At 38.5% G+C, this 12,500-nt stretch overlaps 1 protein-coding gene across 2 annotated transcripts in view; it reads left to right on the top strand.

Annotated features, from left to right (window-relative positions):
• LOC138057219 (uncharacterized) overlaps positions 1-12,500 on the top strand; it is a 76,432-nt gene that overhangs the window by 2,553 nt on the left and 61,379 nt on the right. For both annotated transcript variants that reach the window (XM_068903272.1, XM_068903273.1), the window contains exons 2-5: positions 1,568-1,707; positions 5,404-5,547; positions 7,908-8,073; positions 10,781-11,118. In XM_068903272.1, coding sequence (XP_068759373.1) covers positions 1,568-1,707; positions 5,404-5,547; positions 7,908-8,073; positions 10,781-11,118 — 788 coding nt within the window. The remainder of the gene's footprint in view (positions 1-1,567; positions 1,708-5,403; positions 5,548-7,907; positions 8,074-10,780; positions 11,119-12,500) is intronic.

The following is a 12,500-nucleotide window of genomic DNA, read 5'->3' on the forward strand; positions in this document are numbered from 1 at the left end:
GGCCATTGTTTTACTGATACAGAAAGTATCCTAAACATTTGATAAAAGCTAAGGTTAGCTTTTATGAATGTTTAGGATACGTTCTGTATTGGTAAAATAATGACCCTGTGACCTGTGACCTGTGTTTTGTACCTGCCGTTTATTTGTCACGTGTCATGATGTGGTGTCTCAATATGATAGGGATTCCACCTTGGGTTCTCTGGATTTAAAATGGATTGTAATTACCACTTCAATGACAATAACGGACTTATTACTTAAGTAGTGAGTGACTAGAAATGAGAGATGATGTTCTTTCTTTTCACTGCACTCAATATCCGTACTGAAACACATCTTAGCTAGCTAGTTTCATGTAATCTTAAATTCTTCCAGTTAGGGTATTGCTGGGAAATGCATTAAGTATTTTTAAATGTAGTTGTAAATCCTTGTAAACCATGGATCTAATCTATTAATCCATCTAATCCATGCCTTCCATCCCTGCACATGCACATGTATACATGTGTACAGCTTCCTGCATCATCAATGTCTTTTCAAGTGATTACATATTTAACTGGCATTTGTCATTTAACCCAAGATGGATGGGTTGAAGTGACAAAATGTTATAATCGTAGTTGCCAGAGGTTTTTATCCTCAATCTCGTTTTGTGTGAAATAAACCGATTAATCACTATTATACAAGGACATACATGTAATGAATGCAATGATGTCCAAAGGTTATTCTTGCTTATGTTTCAAACTATTTGATCCCTTTGGGTTTCTGTTTTTCCCATAATGTCCAGCACTAGATCGAAAGTTAATAATATTTGACAATATTTACCAATATTCACTGAGTCTGGCGTGAATAACAATACCGGTAATTATTGTTTTAGTATAATTACATGTATACATGTAGGTGATTATAGATGGTTTGCAACGAATCTCAAGAGACACAGATAAAAATGATGTAATTTACAATTGCTGGTGGACAAACGGAAGGAGCAAATGAGGGATCTTTTGTTTTCATCCACCAACATGGTGGTGAATTGACATCACATGAAAACCACCAATTTGAAATATATCCATTTTCTTTAAAACAATCAATTTCTTTGTCTGTCACCTTAATTAATTGACAGAACAACTTGCGGCCATTTGAAAAAACCGCTTATAGGTAATTATCACCTATTATTATATGGCTTGTGTTTGTAGCCGATATAACGCGCGCTCTGATTGGCTAATTATGACTGAATTGTAGGGCATTATTCTCCCGTAATGCCCACGGGCCGATTACGGGCTTGCAAAAACAAAGCAAAAGGTAATTAAAAAACCATATAATAAACTACTTACTAACCGAGCTAGCTCGAGCCATACTGGGGAATATTGGCCCTCGGTCGTTTTTGTACGGACCTCGCTGCGCTCGGTCCGTACTGTCACGACCTCGGGCTGATATTCCCCAGTACGGCCCTCGCGCTCGGTTAGTAAGAAGTTAATAACCACCTCAAGTGCAACCAATCAGCTGAGAGAATTTGTAATAATCACCTATGTTATTATACTAATATTGTTTATTTGCTAAAACAATTTTCTTGTTTTGCAAGAGTGTCGTTTCCCATTGCTGTCAAATTATGATGACATGATAGCTAATGTGACAGCGGACACTGTAGATGATGCAGCATCAGTTACTCCAAAGCTATATGAAGGATGGTGTCGTCGTGATCAAGAAGGATCTGCTGTACAGGTAATATGCATGTGGTGTGCCTTCGCACTGTCCAATAAACATACCTTTGGAAAGTTCTTTTTTACTGTCCCAATAGTTGCTTTTGGAGTGGTGACGTTAAAAGGAGATTTCATTATTTTAAGTGCTATTTGAATTAAATTTTTATTCCTTGAATTTTTAGGTTTAATTATCACATAGAATTCCAGGAAAGATTAAAAATGTCGTTTACTGTTTGAAATCTTTGCATTGGTTTTGAAGATATTTAAGTTTTAAACATGTGTAAAATGTGCAAATGAGTCGAGGACTGATGACAACATTCACTCTCACTGAAACCCAGTATAACATCAAGTACATGTATGTAAATAGAGCTATCTCGGTCAATTTGCAGCAGAGACCATTGACACTTGGTAGTAGGCTAATAGTAATACAGGGAACATGCTTACAGCTGTGATGGTTCCCATAGCAACTCACTCTCTTCCAGTCCTCTCCAACCTGATTTAAATATGAATGGTGATCTTAATTAAGCTAGAAAAAAACATTATAACAAGGCCACAAACTTGACCTGCAAACAAATTATCTAGTATATATGCTTGCAGGATCATGCAGATGAGGCACCATGGCAAATATCAAAATAAAACACTGAAGGTGGCTAGGAAAGCCAGGGTGTTTTGATACCCAGTATGTTGCCATGGTAACAAAACTGATATGTTCATACATGTATTGTGGAGCACATCTACTAGAATCTTACTGCAAAGAACCTGAAGCATTTGTGACACAAATTGGCTGAGATATATCCTTTTCATCACATGTGGTCAAAATTCGATGGAATTTATGACGTCAACACTTGGCTAATTTGCATAATTGACTCTGGAACAAAAAGAGATATTGAAAAATAGTAAACAGCATTCTTCTTCTTGTACAGAGTACATGATTATATATGTCTTAAAATGGCTTTTTAGGAAAGATGCAAATTTTGTCATGATAGTGCAATGTACACATAGCTGATTTGATTATATGACCAAGGGGAATTGGGAGACACTGATTCAAAAAACTGAAAAACCCAACAACCTGTGGCTTAGCTGATTCAACATTGGGCTTTTTTGCTTGAGATGGCAGGTTCACAACCCCAGTAGGACAACCAACACTCAGGGTGTGAATCAAAATAACTGAGAAGAAAGTTCTTTCTTTCTAATTTCATCTGCCAATGGTTTATAGACTTTCAAGCCTTCTCGGATAAGGACTTTAAACCGTAGGCCCACAACCCTTCCTGTTAATCAATACTGTGGGAGGCTAAAGAACCTACGCATTAATTGTGAACAGTAGAGAGCAAACCCCTTGTGGCCTGATGTTTGGGTTGGGCGGGTCAGTGAGATCAAGTATGGACTGAAAGTGGCTGCAAAGGGGCCTTTACAGGCTGATCTCACCCCGGAGAAAGAATCTTATTGTAAACCGCCATGAGAATGTACATGTATGTGATGTTTGCTGTATATAATTAATAGAGAGCATGGGTTGTGATACACAGTACAGCAGCTGATGTATTAGGGGAGCAGGGCTGGCCCAGTGGTGAGGACACTTGCCTTCCACCAATGTGGCCCGGGATCGATTCGCAGACTTGGTTAGTCGTCTATTCTGCTGCAAGAGGTTTTTTTCTGTGGAATGGGTATGCGCAGAGCACCATTGTTAAGAAAATATGGTAACCCATCGATGCGAGAAATCTTGGTTTTATAGCCATGACGTTATCAACCGTTCGTACATACTACGTCCGTCCGTATCCGTCCACCCCCCCTCCATGTATGCCAATGTGACCAGTATCATGCTAGTTTACAGCATACATCTTTGAGACAACCATCTTTTGATTAATTGACACCTGTCAAAACAAGGCATCTGCTGACCAGTATCACGTGACCATATCGCGTGCTCAAGCTTAGAGCTCATCGAAGTCAGCTGTTTTTTTTTTAAGTTGACCGCTGACCAGGTACTGGTTTTTGATTGGATTGCAGGCTCAGCCCAGGTTAACTCACCTGAACATAAGCGAGGCTTTATTTTTCGCGCGCTTTCTGTTGCTCCATGCGGCTACATGGCCACACTATATATCAACGAAAGTTCTTACACAGTTAATGCTTTTCGTGTTCAGGTGGAAAACGGTTTGGAAGATGTTTTCTTTCTGCATTTTTCGCTGGTTCAATCCAGTTTCTGACATATCATGATATCTGTGGTTCACACTAGTGGCTACGCATTTATTCAAGTCAAGCATCGGCGGGATGTAAACTTAAAGCTGAATGTTTATTTTTAATTTGCTTAGAGCTGCTTTTTTCTCAGTATTGCAATTTTTGGCATATCTTTACAAGCTCTGATAAGGTTACATGATGCCTGGAGGACCTATGTCTAGAACAGAAACGTTTGGACTGAGCGAAAGAGAACGACAGCGACAAAACAGAATACCAGTAATAGCTTATACTTAGCACACAAATTCTTTCCTTGGGCACTAAACCGTTTGTTATTTTTACGGATGCATATTTTTAAAAGGGGGTTTAATTGGTTCTTCCTTTGTTCAGGAATGAAAATCGAATTTTTATTGTCAACTAGAATTAAATAACAATTATCTGTACTCTTTTGGAAAAGAAAAAGAAAAAGTTGATTTGTTTGTTTGTTTTCAGTAAAATGCGAGCGAACAAGTGTTTTTTTTAATCCGTTTGCCCAACTGGTTTTCGTTGTGCCTCGACAGTGACAAGAAAAATTTTCCCTTATGTTATAACACGTATTCGCAATGAGTTGTCGTAAAATTAGGGGGAAATCTCAGTTGCTTGTGTTTTCAGAAGTTTGTTTAAAGCACCCAAACGTTATTTAAGTGTTGGAGCAGATTGTGTTTGAAGTTCGTCCTTTCTTGGTTGCATTGCCTTAGTTTGCCGATTCTTGTACCAAGCCAACCTGGCGTGTTTCAATGAAATACATCAAAATGTGAATGGTCTTGTTTCCAGAGATAAAGTGGAATAAAGTACATCAGTAAAACTCTCCTTTGACCTTGAACTAACAAAGTTGCTTTTATGTCTTTTAATTTTAGCATGATTCCAAATTCGCTGGCTATTGACATTTGACTCTGAAATGGCCTTTTTTTCCCTTTTTCATTCGCTCGCTGAGGGTGTGCTTGTTTTCTTTTAAAACTCATTCGTTTCAAGAAAAAAAAAATATTGCCAAACTGGTGAATTGCAAAGTAAATTTCACTGGAAAAACCGATTTCGCACTTCCTAATTCGTGCGATATGGGTTTTTGGCTTAAAATTTTATACCGTTGAATTCACTAGTTAGGTAATGAATTTTTCTATAGAAGAAAGCAAATAAAATGATTTCATTATTAAAGCAGCAACCGGAAACATCAAAACGCGGACAATTCCAAACCTTTTATTTTCACAAACCCTATTGGCATTAGGATAAATAACCAGGGAGCTCCGCTTTTAGGCTTGGCTAAATCTATATATTATAAAATGCAGTCAGCTGTGCTTTGTATGGCTGTATATAATCGAATCGATCAATATTAAAGTTTATGGGAATCTTCAACAATTAATCCCCTTGGTCTTGAATACTTCATATGACAATATTCATCTGAATGCAATATATGTTATTTAAAACTTTCATTATTCTCATGTCATGAGTACGATTTGATTATGGCAATTGTGACTCTTTTATGATCATGTCTGGAATTCACTAATTATTTTTGTAGGTTTATTTTGCAGTGGAAGTGGCTATAAATGGTATGGTTATCAGAGGACACAGCAATCGCTGGGTTGAAAAGTTTTCGTTGCAGTACAGTAACGATGGGTCAACTTGGGTGTATTACAATGAAGATGGAGAAGAGAGCGAACCAGTACGTGCCATTATAAAACTCGTTATTGAATATCTATCGCTATTTATCTGATACAGATTTGTCAACATTTACAGTACTGTACATATTACATGTAATCCAAAGACATAAGCACTCAATGGCTGGGTTTAACAATCAAGTCATGTGACAATTAATTAGCATCAGTTGTGTATCACAGTTTTCAAACTGAGGCTTCATATCAAATTTGTACAGGTAACAGGGGTTTCAATAAGTTTTTTAGTAAACGGCTGGTATTGTGCAGTAGGTGGCTGTTGCAGAAAGGGGGCCGTGGGGGGGGGACTGCACTGTCGATCTCTTGTTGAAATACGACAAAATATCGCCTCCAGCTGCGCACTTTCCAGTTTTGACTTCCATTGCTAATAAACAACACGTAGAAAACCGGAAGGGCGTACGTGTAATGAGTATGATCGAGGCAACATTTGGCATCAGTCTTTCTCCTCTATTCATCCAACATGGCGGAATGCAAAGATCACGTTGGTGAGTGGCTGAGGCGAGTGCAAATAACCTGGATTTTCATAAAAATAATCAATGTTCAAAAATGAGCAGAAGATACAGCAAAAGGTTTCTTGACATTCTAGTTGTTTTATTGAATTAAAATAAATTAAAATGGATCGAAGTTAAACGCTTAGGATCGGTTAATTTAAGCTTATCGAAAAAGTAGGCGGCGATAACTTTAGGGAGTAGCCGGCGGAATTCGCCGGTTGCCAGCTTCTAATGAAACCTCTGAGGTATACATTTATTAATGTTGGTGCAAAGTCATCTGTCACTTTTTATTTAAAGACGTGGATTACATGTGCATTAATTATAATTAGGAAACAGTCCTAAGAAAATACGCGCGCTGATTGGTTTAAAATCGTGTTTCTGTAACTGGATGGAGACAAAGAACTAGCACGAGCTGTTGACGTAGTGATGGCGCGAGCAAAGATAATTTACATTTTGATAATTAGAGTTAACAAGTTGTTTTCCTTTTTCTCGTCGCGTTGTTTTCGAAAAGAAATAGAAAACACATACTCCGTGTTTCTATCGAGTTATAGGAACACGAGTGAAAGTTTGGAAGAACGCGAAAAAGCTGTGGAAACACTCGCCTGTGGCTCGTGTTCTCACAGCATTTCTCGTTCTCCCAAACTTTGACTCGTGTTCCTGTAACTCGATAGAAATATGGTACATGTTTTTTTGTTTCTTAAATAGAGAAATCATGAGTGATGTTTTTGTCATACATGTACCTTCAACAAAGCTCTGTCACAGGACTCAGGTCATAAGTAAGATTGATGAAATCAAGGGTAGTAACGTGAAGAAGAGCTCCCCAAAAAACCTGTCGGCCGACTGTCGGCCGACAGTTCACCGACAGGTTACCGACAGGTTACCGACAGTCTACAGACAGCTAACCAATTTGAAGCGTGGGTTGTAGATGAAAGATATAGCCAAGACTTCCAGAGATACGCAAGTCCACAAAAGGGAAAAAAAAAAAAAGAAAAAGAAACCATTGAATCTTAAAATTTAAAGTCTAGTGTTAATTACTGGGCTTGAATAGACCTTATTCACGATAGCCGCCACGTTGGATTTGCCTTTATCATGCAAATTAGCTTCACATTCTGAGGGGGCAAACAATATAAGTTCGAGAGGTTATAACGAACATCTTAGCCACACATGATTTGTTTCACGTTCATTGAATGTTTATCACCTAAGTAGTAAAATAGAATGATTGCACAAGTTACTTTCTAGTGAAAAATGAGCAGATAACGAAGCAGAAAGTCAAAATGTCGGAGGCAATCAAAAGATAGAAAATAATTATAAAAGCTAATTAATTCTAAATTCTAAAATGTACTTTTAGCAATGTTAATGCAATATTTTGACGAGCCGATTTTCCGCAATTTGCCTTTATCCCATTATTTGCCCCCCTGCACAACACATGGCTAATTTGCATGACAATTTGAAAACCAACATGGCGGCTATTGTGAATAAGGGCTATTCTCGGTTTTCACATGACGTCACGACCGCCATGTTGGTGCCCAAAACAAAGAAAAGGCGGCCATGTTGGTGCCCCGACCAAATCCTCCGGACGGGAATTTAACTCTATTATTATGCAAACGCTTCCTTTTGTTTTCGTTGAAAAACATGGCTGTTGATCACGTGAGTGAAAACCAGCAATTGGCAAAGAACCGGATGAAACATGCTGTTTCCGGCCTGAAACGAAAACCCTGCATATTTGATTCCTTTGGAATTGTGATATAGCTGTACCTGTCAGTTACACACACATTTAACAAAAACAATGTAAGGTACATGTATATAATCACATATAATCACGTCACAGGTCACATGTTTTTGCATTGTCTTTTTTTCAGATGTATTTGACGGGCAATACAGATGCTGAGACAAATAATTTATTTTGGTTTAAATTCACGGTGAGGGCACAGTACCTTAGGATCATCCCTTACCCTTATGAGGGAGGAACTCATGGAGGAGGAGGAAAACCTTGTTTCCGATTTGAGTTATTTGGATGTGATAATGGTAAGAAAGAAATAGGATATTTTGCCCAAGGTAAAATAAAGATCCTTTTGTGTGGGCTTGGACTCTAATACACAGGCTTGTGGATGAAATATCAATATCCAGGACGTGACAAAAAGGCTGTCCGATATCCCGGGGCTAGTGAAACGTCGTTTCGGGTTAGCACTATTTTATTGCGGGTTGCCCGACGGGCAACCATCAATTATTGAACACAAGTGTGGCATTATTGGTTGCCTTTTTTCTGATGCAAACCTCAGACATAAGCCAGTTCGAGAGAGGAAACTGATTTGAAAGAATAGAAATATTTTCTTTATAAGGGCTCTGTTACGGTTTTATTTCTTTCTTTTGCCTGTAAATCAACACCTAGTTTCTGCCCTTTGTTCCCGGTCTCTGTTCCATGTGTTAGCCTTGTGTTTAGTGTCATAATTGCTCACTGTAGTTTTGTAAATTCATGTCGCTAGCCTCGTATATATATCCAAATCGTTTTCATTGTCTCGCTCTCCATCCTAATCGAGCAATTGGTAAGTGTTTTTAATTCTGTCCTTGTTATAAGTTGTACTCACCAGATTCGTTGTAACAATTCACTCACTCTGTTTTCATTTTCTTTAGGTATTTACCAACCTTTTGCGTTAAATACAATTGCTGGTTTTAAGAAGTTGTTTAGTAATCGTTTATCCCTGGCCCTTGCCATTTCAGGCCCCAAATCATCCTTTAATTGATATTTTTGGCTATTTGCAGTAGCCAATATGGCGATGACCGGTCTTGTCATTCTCATTTTGACTGAGCAACTTAGTGCCTCAAACCCCTACATGTAGTTTTTATTCGTCCAAATCTTTGAGAATATCAATGTACAAAGCTTTAGTGTTTGTTCAAAAATTATTTAAAAATTTTTTTCGGAACTGACTTTCTGCATGGAACGGAGGCCGTGCGTTTGTGCCACCAAAGGTATGTCTTTTTTCAGTCCTCGGTTGATTGCTTTTGTATGGCATAACGTTGTCTCAGACCTTGGGAAATACATTCCTTTGGCACCAAGGGGATTTCGTCACACCCTGAATATCCCAAGTTTTTGTATCCCTTGAGTATTGTATCAAAGAGCATAGGTAAACTAGATGGAAAATAATTTTATACCTGTCGTGTGCAAGCAATTTCTCCATTTTGTGGATGGGAGATTTTCAGATTTCACATGCAAGTTGGAAGGAGTTACACTTCACATGTAGAATGGGATTTTTTTCATTTGCAGTTCCAAAATAGTTGCAATCCCCAATTTGGGGAGCTTATCTGCAGGCTTTACAGTATATGTTTTCCGGTTGTAGCCAACCCTTTTCTCTAAGCAGTCAGAACAGAAGCCTTATCATAGTTCAGCCTTTTGACTGACAGGAGACTCAATTGTTATTTCTGCTGTACTTGACCTTCATTTGGACCTGATACCTGTAAGCCCGGCATTATTAATTAAAGGCAAGCCTTGCCCTTGGAGTGAAAATCATCATCTAAGCAGAGTCATTAGAGCACTTTTCATCATGTTGAAGGGGTCAGAATACCTCGTTTTTCTTGAAGTCTCAGTCGATCTTAACCTGACTCGAGGGTTTTTCTCCGGGTACTCCGGTTTTCCTCCCTCATCAAAATCGACTCACAGCTAATTAACATCTAGCTGTGGTGCTGTGCTCCGACATCAACATGGACTGTATAGCGGCAGCCAGAGTCGCCCTTGCATGCTGTCAGCCCGATATCGTGAGCTGCGCCCATCGTAATTCAGTCCTCAAGACTGCAAGTAAATTATTATTATTATTAAGTGATTTATTTAGCTCCCAACTCTGTCTGTTGCTTAGGATCTTGTTGACGGTCATCGTCGCTTGTTGAGTCAGATAGGAAATTCGGAAGAGAGTATTAAAATCTTGGTGGACAAAAAGCTAACATTTGTTAGCTCTGCTGTGCGACCATAAACCTGCAGCGGACAGGAAACTGCGACTGCAGTTTCTATATGCAATGTCTGATTGCAGTATCCCAGGTCTTGACATGTGTCTTCGTTGGTTTTCTTCCTGCCTTCTGTTCTCTACCCCTTCTATCAATTCCACAACTTTACCTCTTCAAGCTGGGTGATCTTGAGCCAATTCTTCCCAGGTGTGAAGGTCGCAATTCACTCACTTCAAGTATCTTTTTATCTGGTCTTTATACCTTAAAATTGGTGATCCGACATATCTGGTTCCTTCTCTCAATTCTCTGTAGAGTAAGTTCTTCATTAGTCTAGATTCGTCCATACAAATGACATGATCAGTCCAATGTAATAGAGCCGATGTTAAAGGAGCTTCGGTGCTAGACATATTACCTCATTAAAGAACTTCAACATTTGAGTCTTTACCTGACCCATGAATGTTCAGAATCTAACGTAGGTACAACTAAAGAAATAAGCAAATTGCACTGCTTTTTTCAGTTTCACTCCAGACTCAAACAGTTTCGTTTTCATCTTGCCATGTTGTTTGTTAATCTGTAGTATGATGTCTTATTATTGTTTTTTTTTTGAAGCACCCTGAAAAATGCACTGCTAGCTCAAGAGAGTCGTGTGCTTTTAATATTTTTTTTGTGTATTGTAGGAAAATTCTCTGCGACAGGACTTGAAACAATATTTATTTTCTTAACTAGAGACTGATTTTCAGCATTGAGCAAGATGGAAATGTATGGGCTCCATTTTTTTTCCCTTTTATTTTACTTTCAGATCTCTGGAATTCAATAGGCTTAACTGAAGGAAAAATTGGTGCAACGTTGCTCATTACCTCAGGTTATGCAAGGCAGAGGTTTAGGTGGAACATAACACGTATATACAAGGGCACGGACAGTGCCAACGGATGGTGTCCTTTGAAGAATGACCAAACCAATAAGGAACCTCTTATCATTCTTCTTGAAGCAGTTCATTTAATAACAGGGTTTGCAATATTGAAATGTTCATCACTTACGTGTGTGCCGGAGATAGTTACTTTCACCATGCGAACTTGGTCGAAGAGAGATATTGAAGACAGACCCTCTCAGCAGGCTGTTAGCAAAGATGGCGATACAGTAAGTACAAGTGAACCATTCATTTTGCATCAAGCCTGTCAACAAAAGGCGAGGTGAAAAGGGGGGAGTAGTGCCGAAAGATTAACAAGCAGAGTTGATCAATAGTGAGAATGCATTGTAAACTTTGATCAGTAAATTATACCAAAAACGAAAAAAAGAGGGAATGGCCTTCAGCTGTGTAAAAGTTACATGACATTTGTATGTATCCAAATTTGTGTGGAAACTTCACTGTTTTTGTCTTTATTCCATTTTTTTGTGGTAGTACACTGTAGTGCACTACACACTATGTCACTGGGTTGTAAGAGTGTAAGTCTGTGGTGACGATAGGCCTGCAGCGCATGCATAACTCACGAAAATAAAGAGGTTTGTTGGGGAAGCGTGCGTGAGTTTCAATAAATGAGCCTCCAAATCTGCAAGAATTTGTGACGCTGTTGACTAATGAAGCAGCTGCTATTTCCAAAACAGGGAAATTACCTGGTGATAAATAGCCTCGTCTATGAGAGTGAAATTTTGACTTTGCAGAAACAACGGTCAACCTCCAGAGTTGTGATCTTTGTGTTAAATTTGCACATTTCTTGTCGAACTTTATAACACTTGAAATAAAAAAAAAAGACAAACTAACAAAAACAAAAACCCGGTGTCTTGCCATCATTTTGAGACAGATGTATATCCTTTTTTTCACGAGTTGTTTGTAAACACGCACAATGACTTGATCGTGGCGGCCGCTGGAATCATTGTCACTTTTGATTTTGCGATTTCCTTGTGGAGCCAAAAGTAAAATAGAAAAATTTAAAGTAGGAAAAATCTCCCACAATGTTTCTCGCTGATGGTAACTTTTTATATTCATAGTTCAAAATTTAATTAAGTAATTTAACTTTGTTGCTGATGGCAAAGTATTTTATTGTCGTTCGACTCTTGCTGAAAACTGTATATCAATATTTATTTGCTTTTTCATCAATATTTGTTTTGCATAAAACAGGCTAACAAAATCTGCACCTTGCTTAGTTCGCATTTTTGAGCGTTAAAATCACATTTTCGGCCCTTTGTTTCTGACAACAAGTCGTATATTTTGAGGTCCCCCATCCAAATATTAACCCCTCCGGACAGGGGTTAAGTTCAGTGAAACTTTGTCTTGGAAAGCTATCAGAGGCTTGTGGTGATAACGAACTTGCAAGGGAACTTGAAAATGATCAATGTGGGAGCTTCAAAGCCAATGTTCTCCATTCCCTTATATTTTCCTCAATCTTTGTGGGTTTGGTATTTTACTAATAGCCACATATCTTCTCAGGGGGCTATTTACCAAAGACATCCACCGTGGCACTACAATGATATACGGTACCAAAACAGTATAATGTACTATTAGAGCTACATATTACGCAAAG

Source organism: Montipora capricornis, chromosome 7 (genome assembly GCF_036669925.1).
Source record: "Montipora capricornis isolate CH-2021 chromosome 7, ASM3666992v2, whole genome shotgun sequence".
Lineage (NCBI taxonomy): Eukaryota > Metazoa > Cnidaria > Anthozoa > Scleractinia > Acroporidae > Montipora > Montipora capricornis.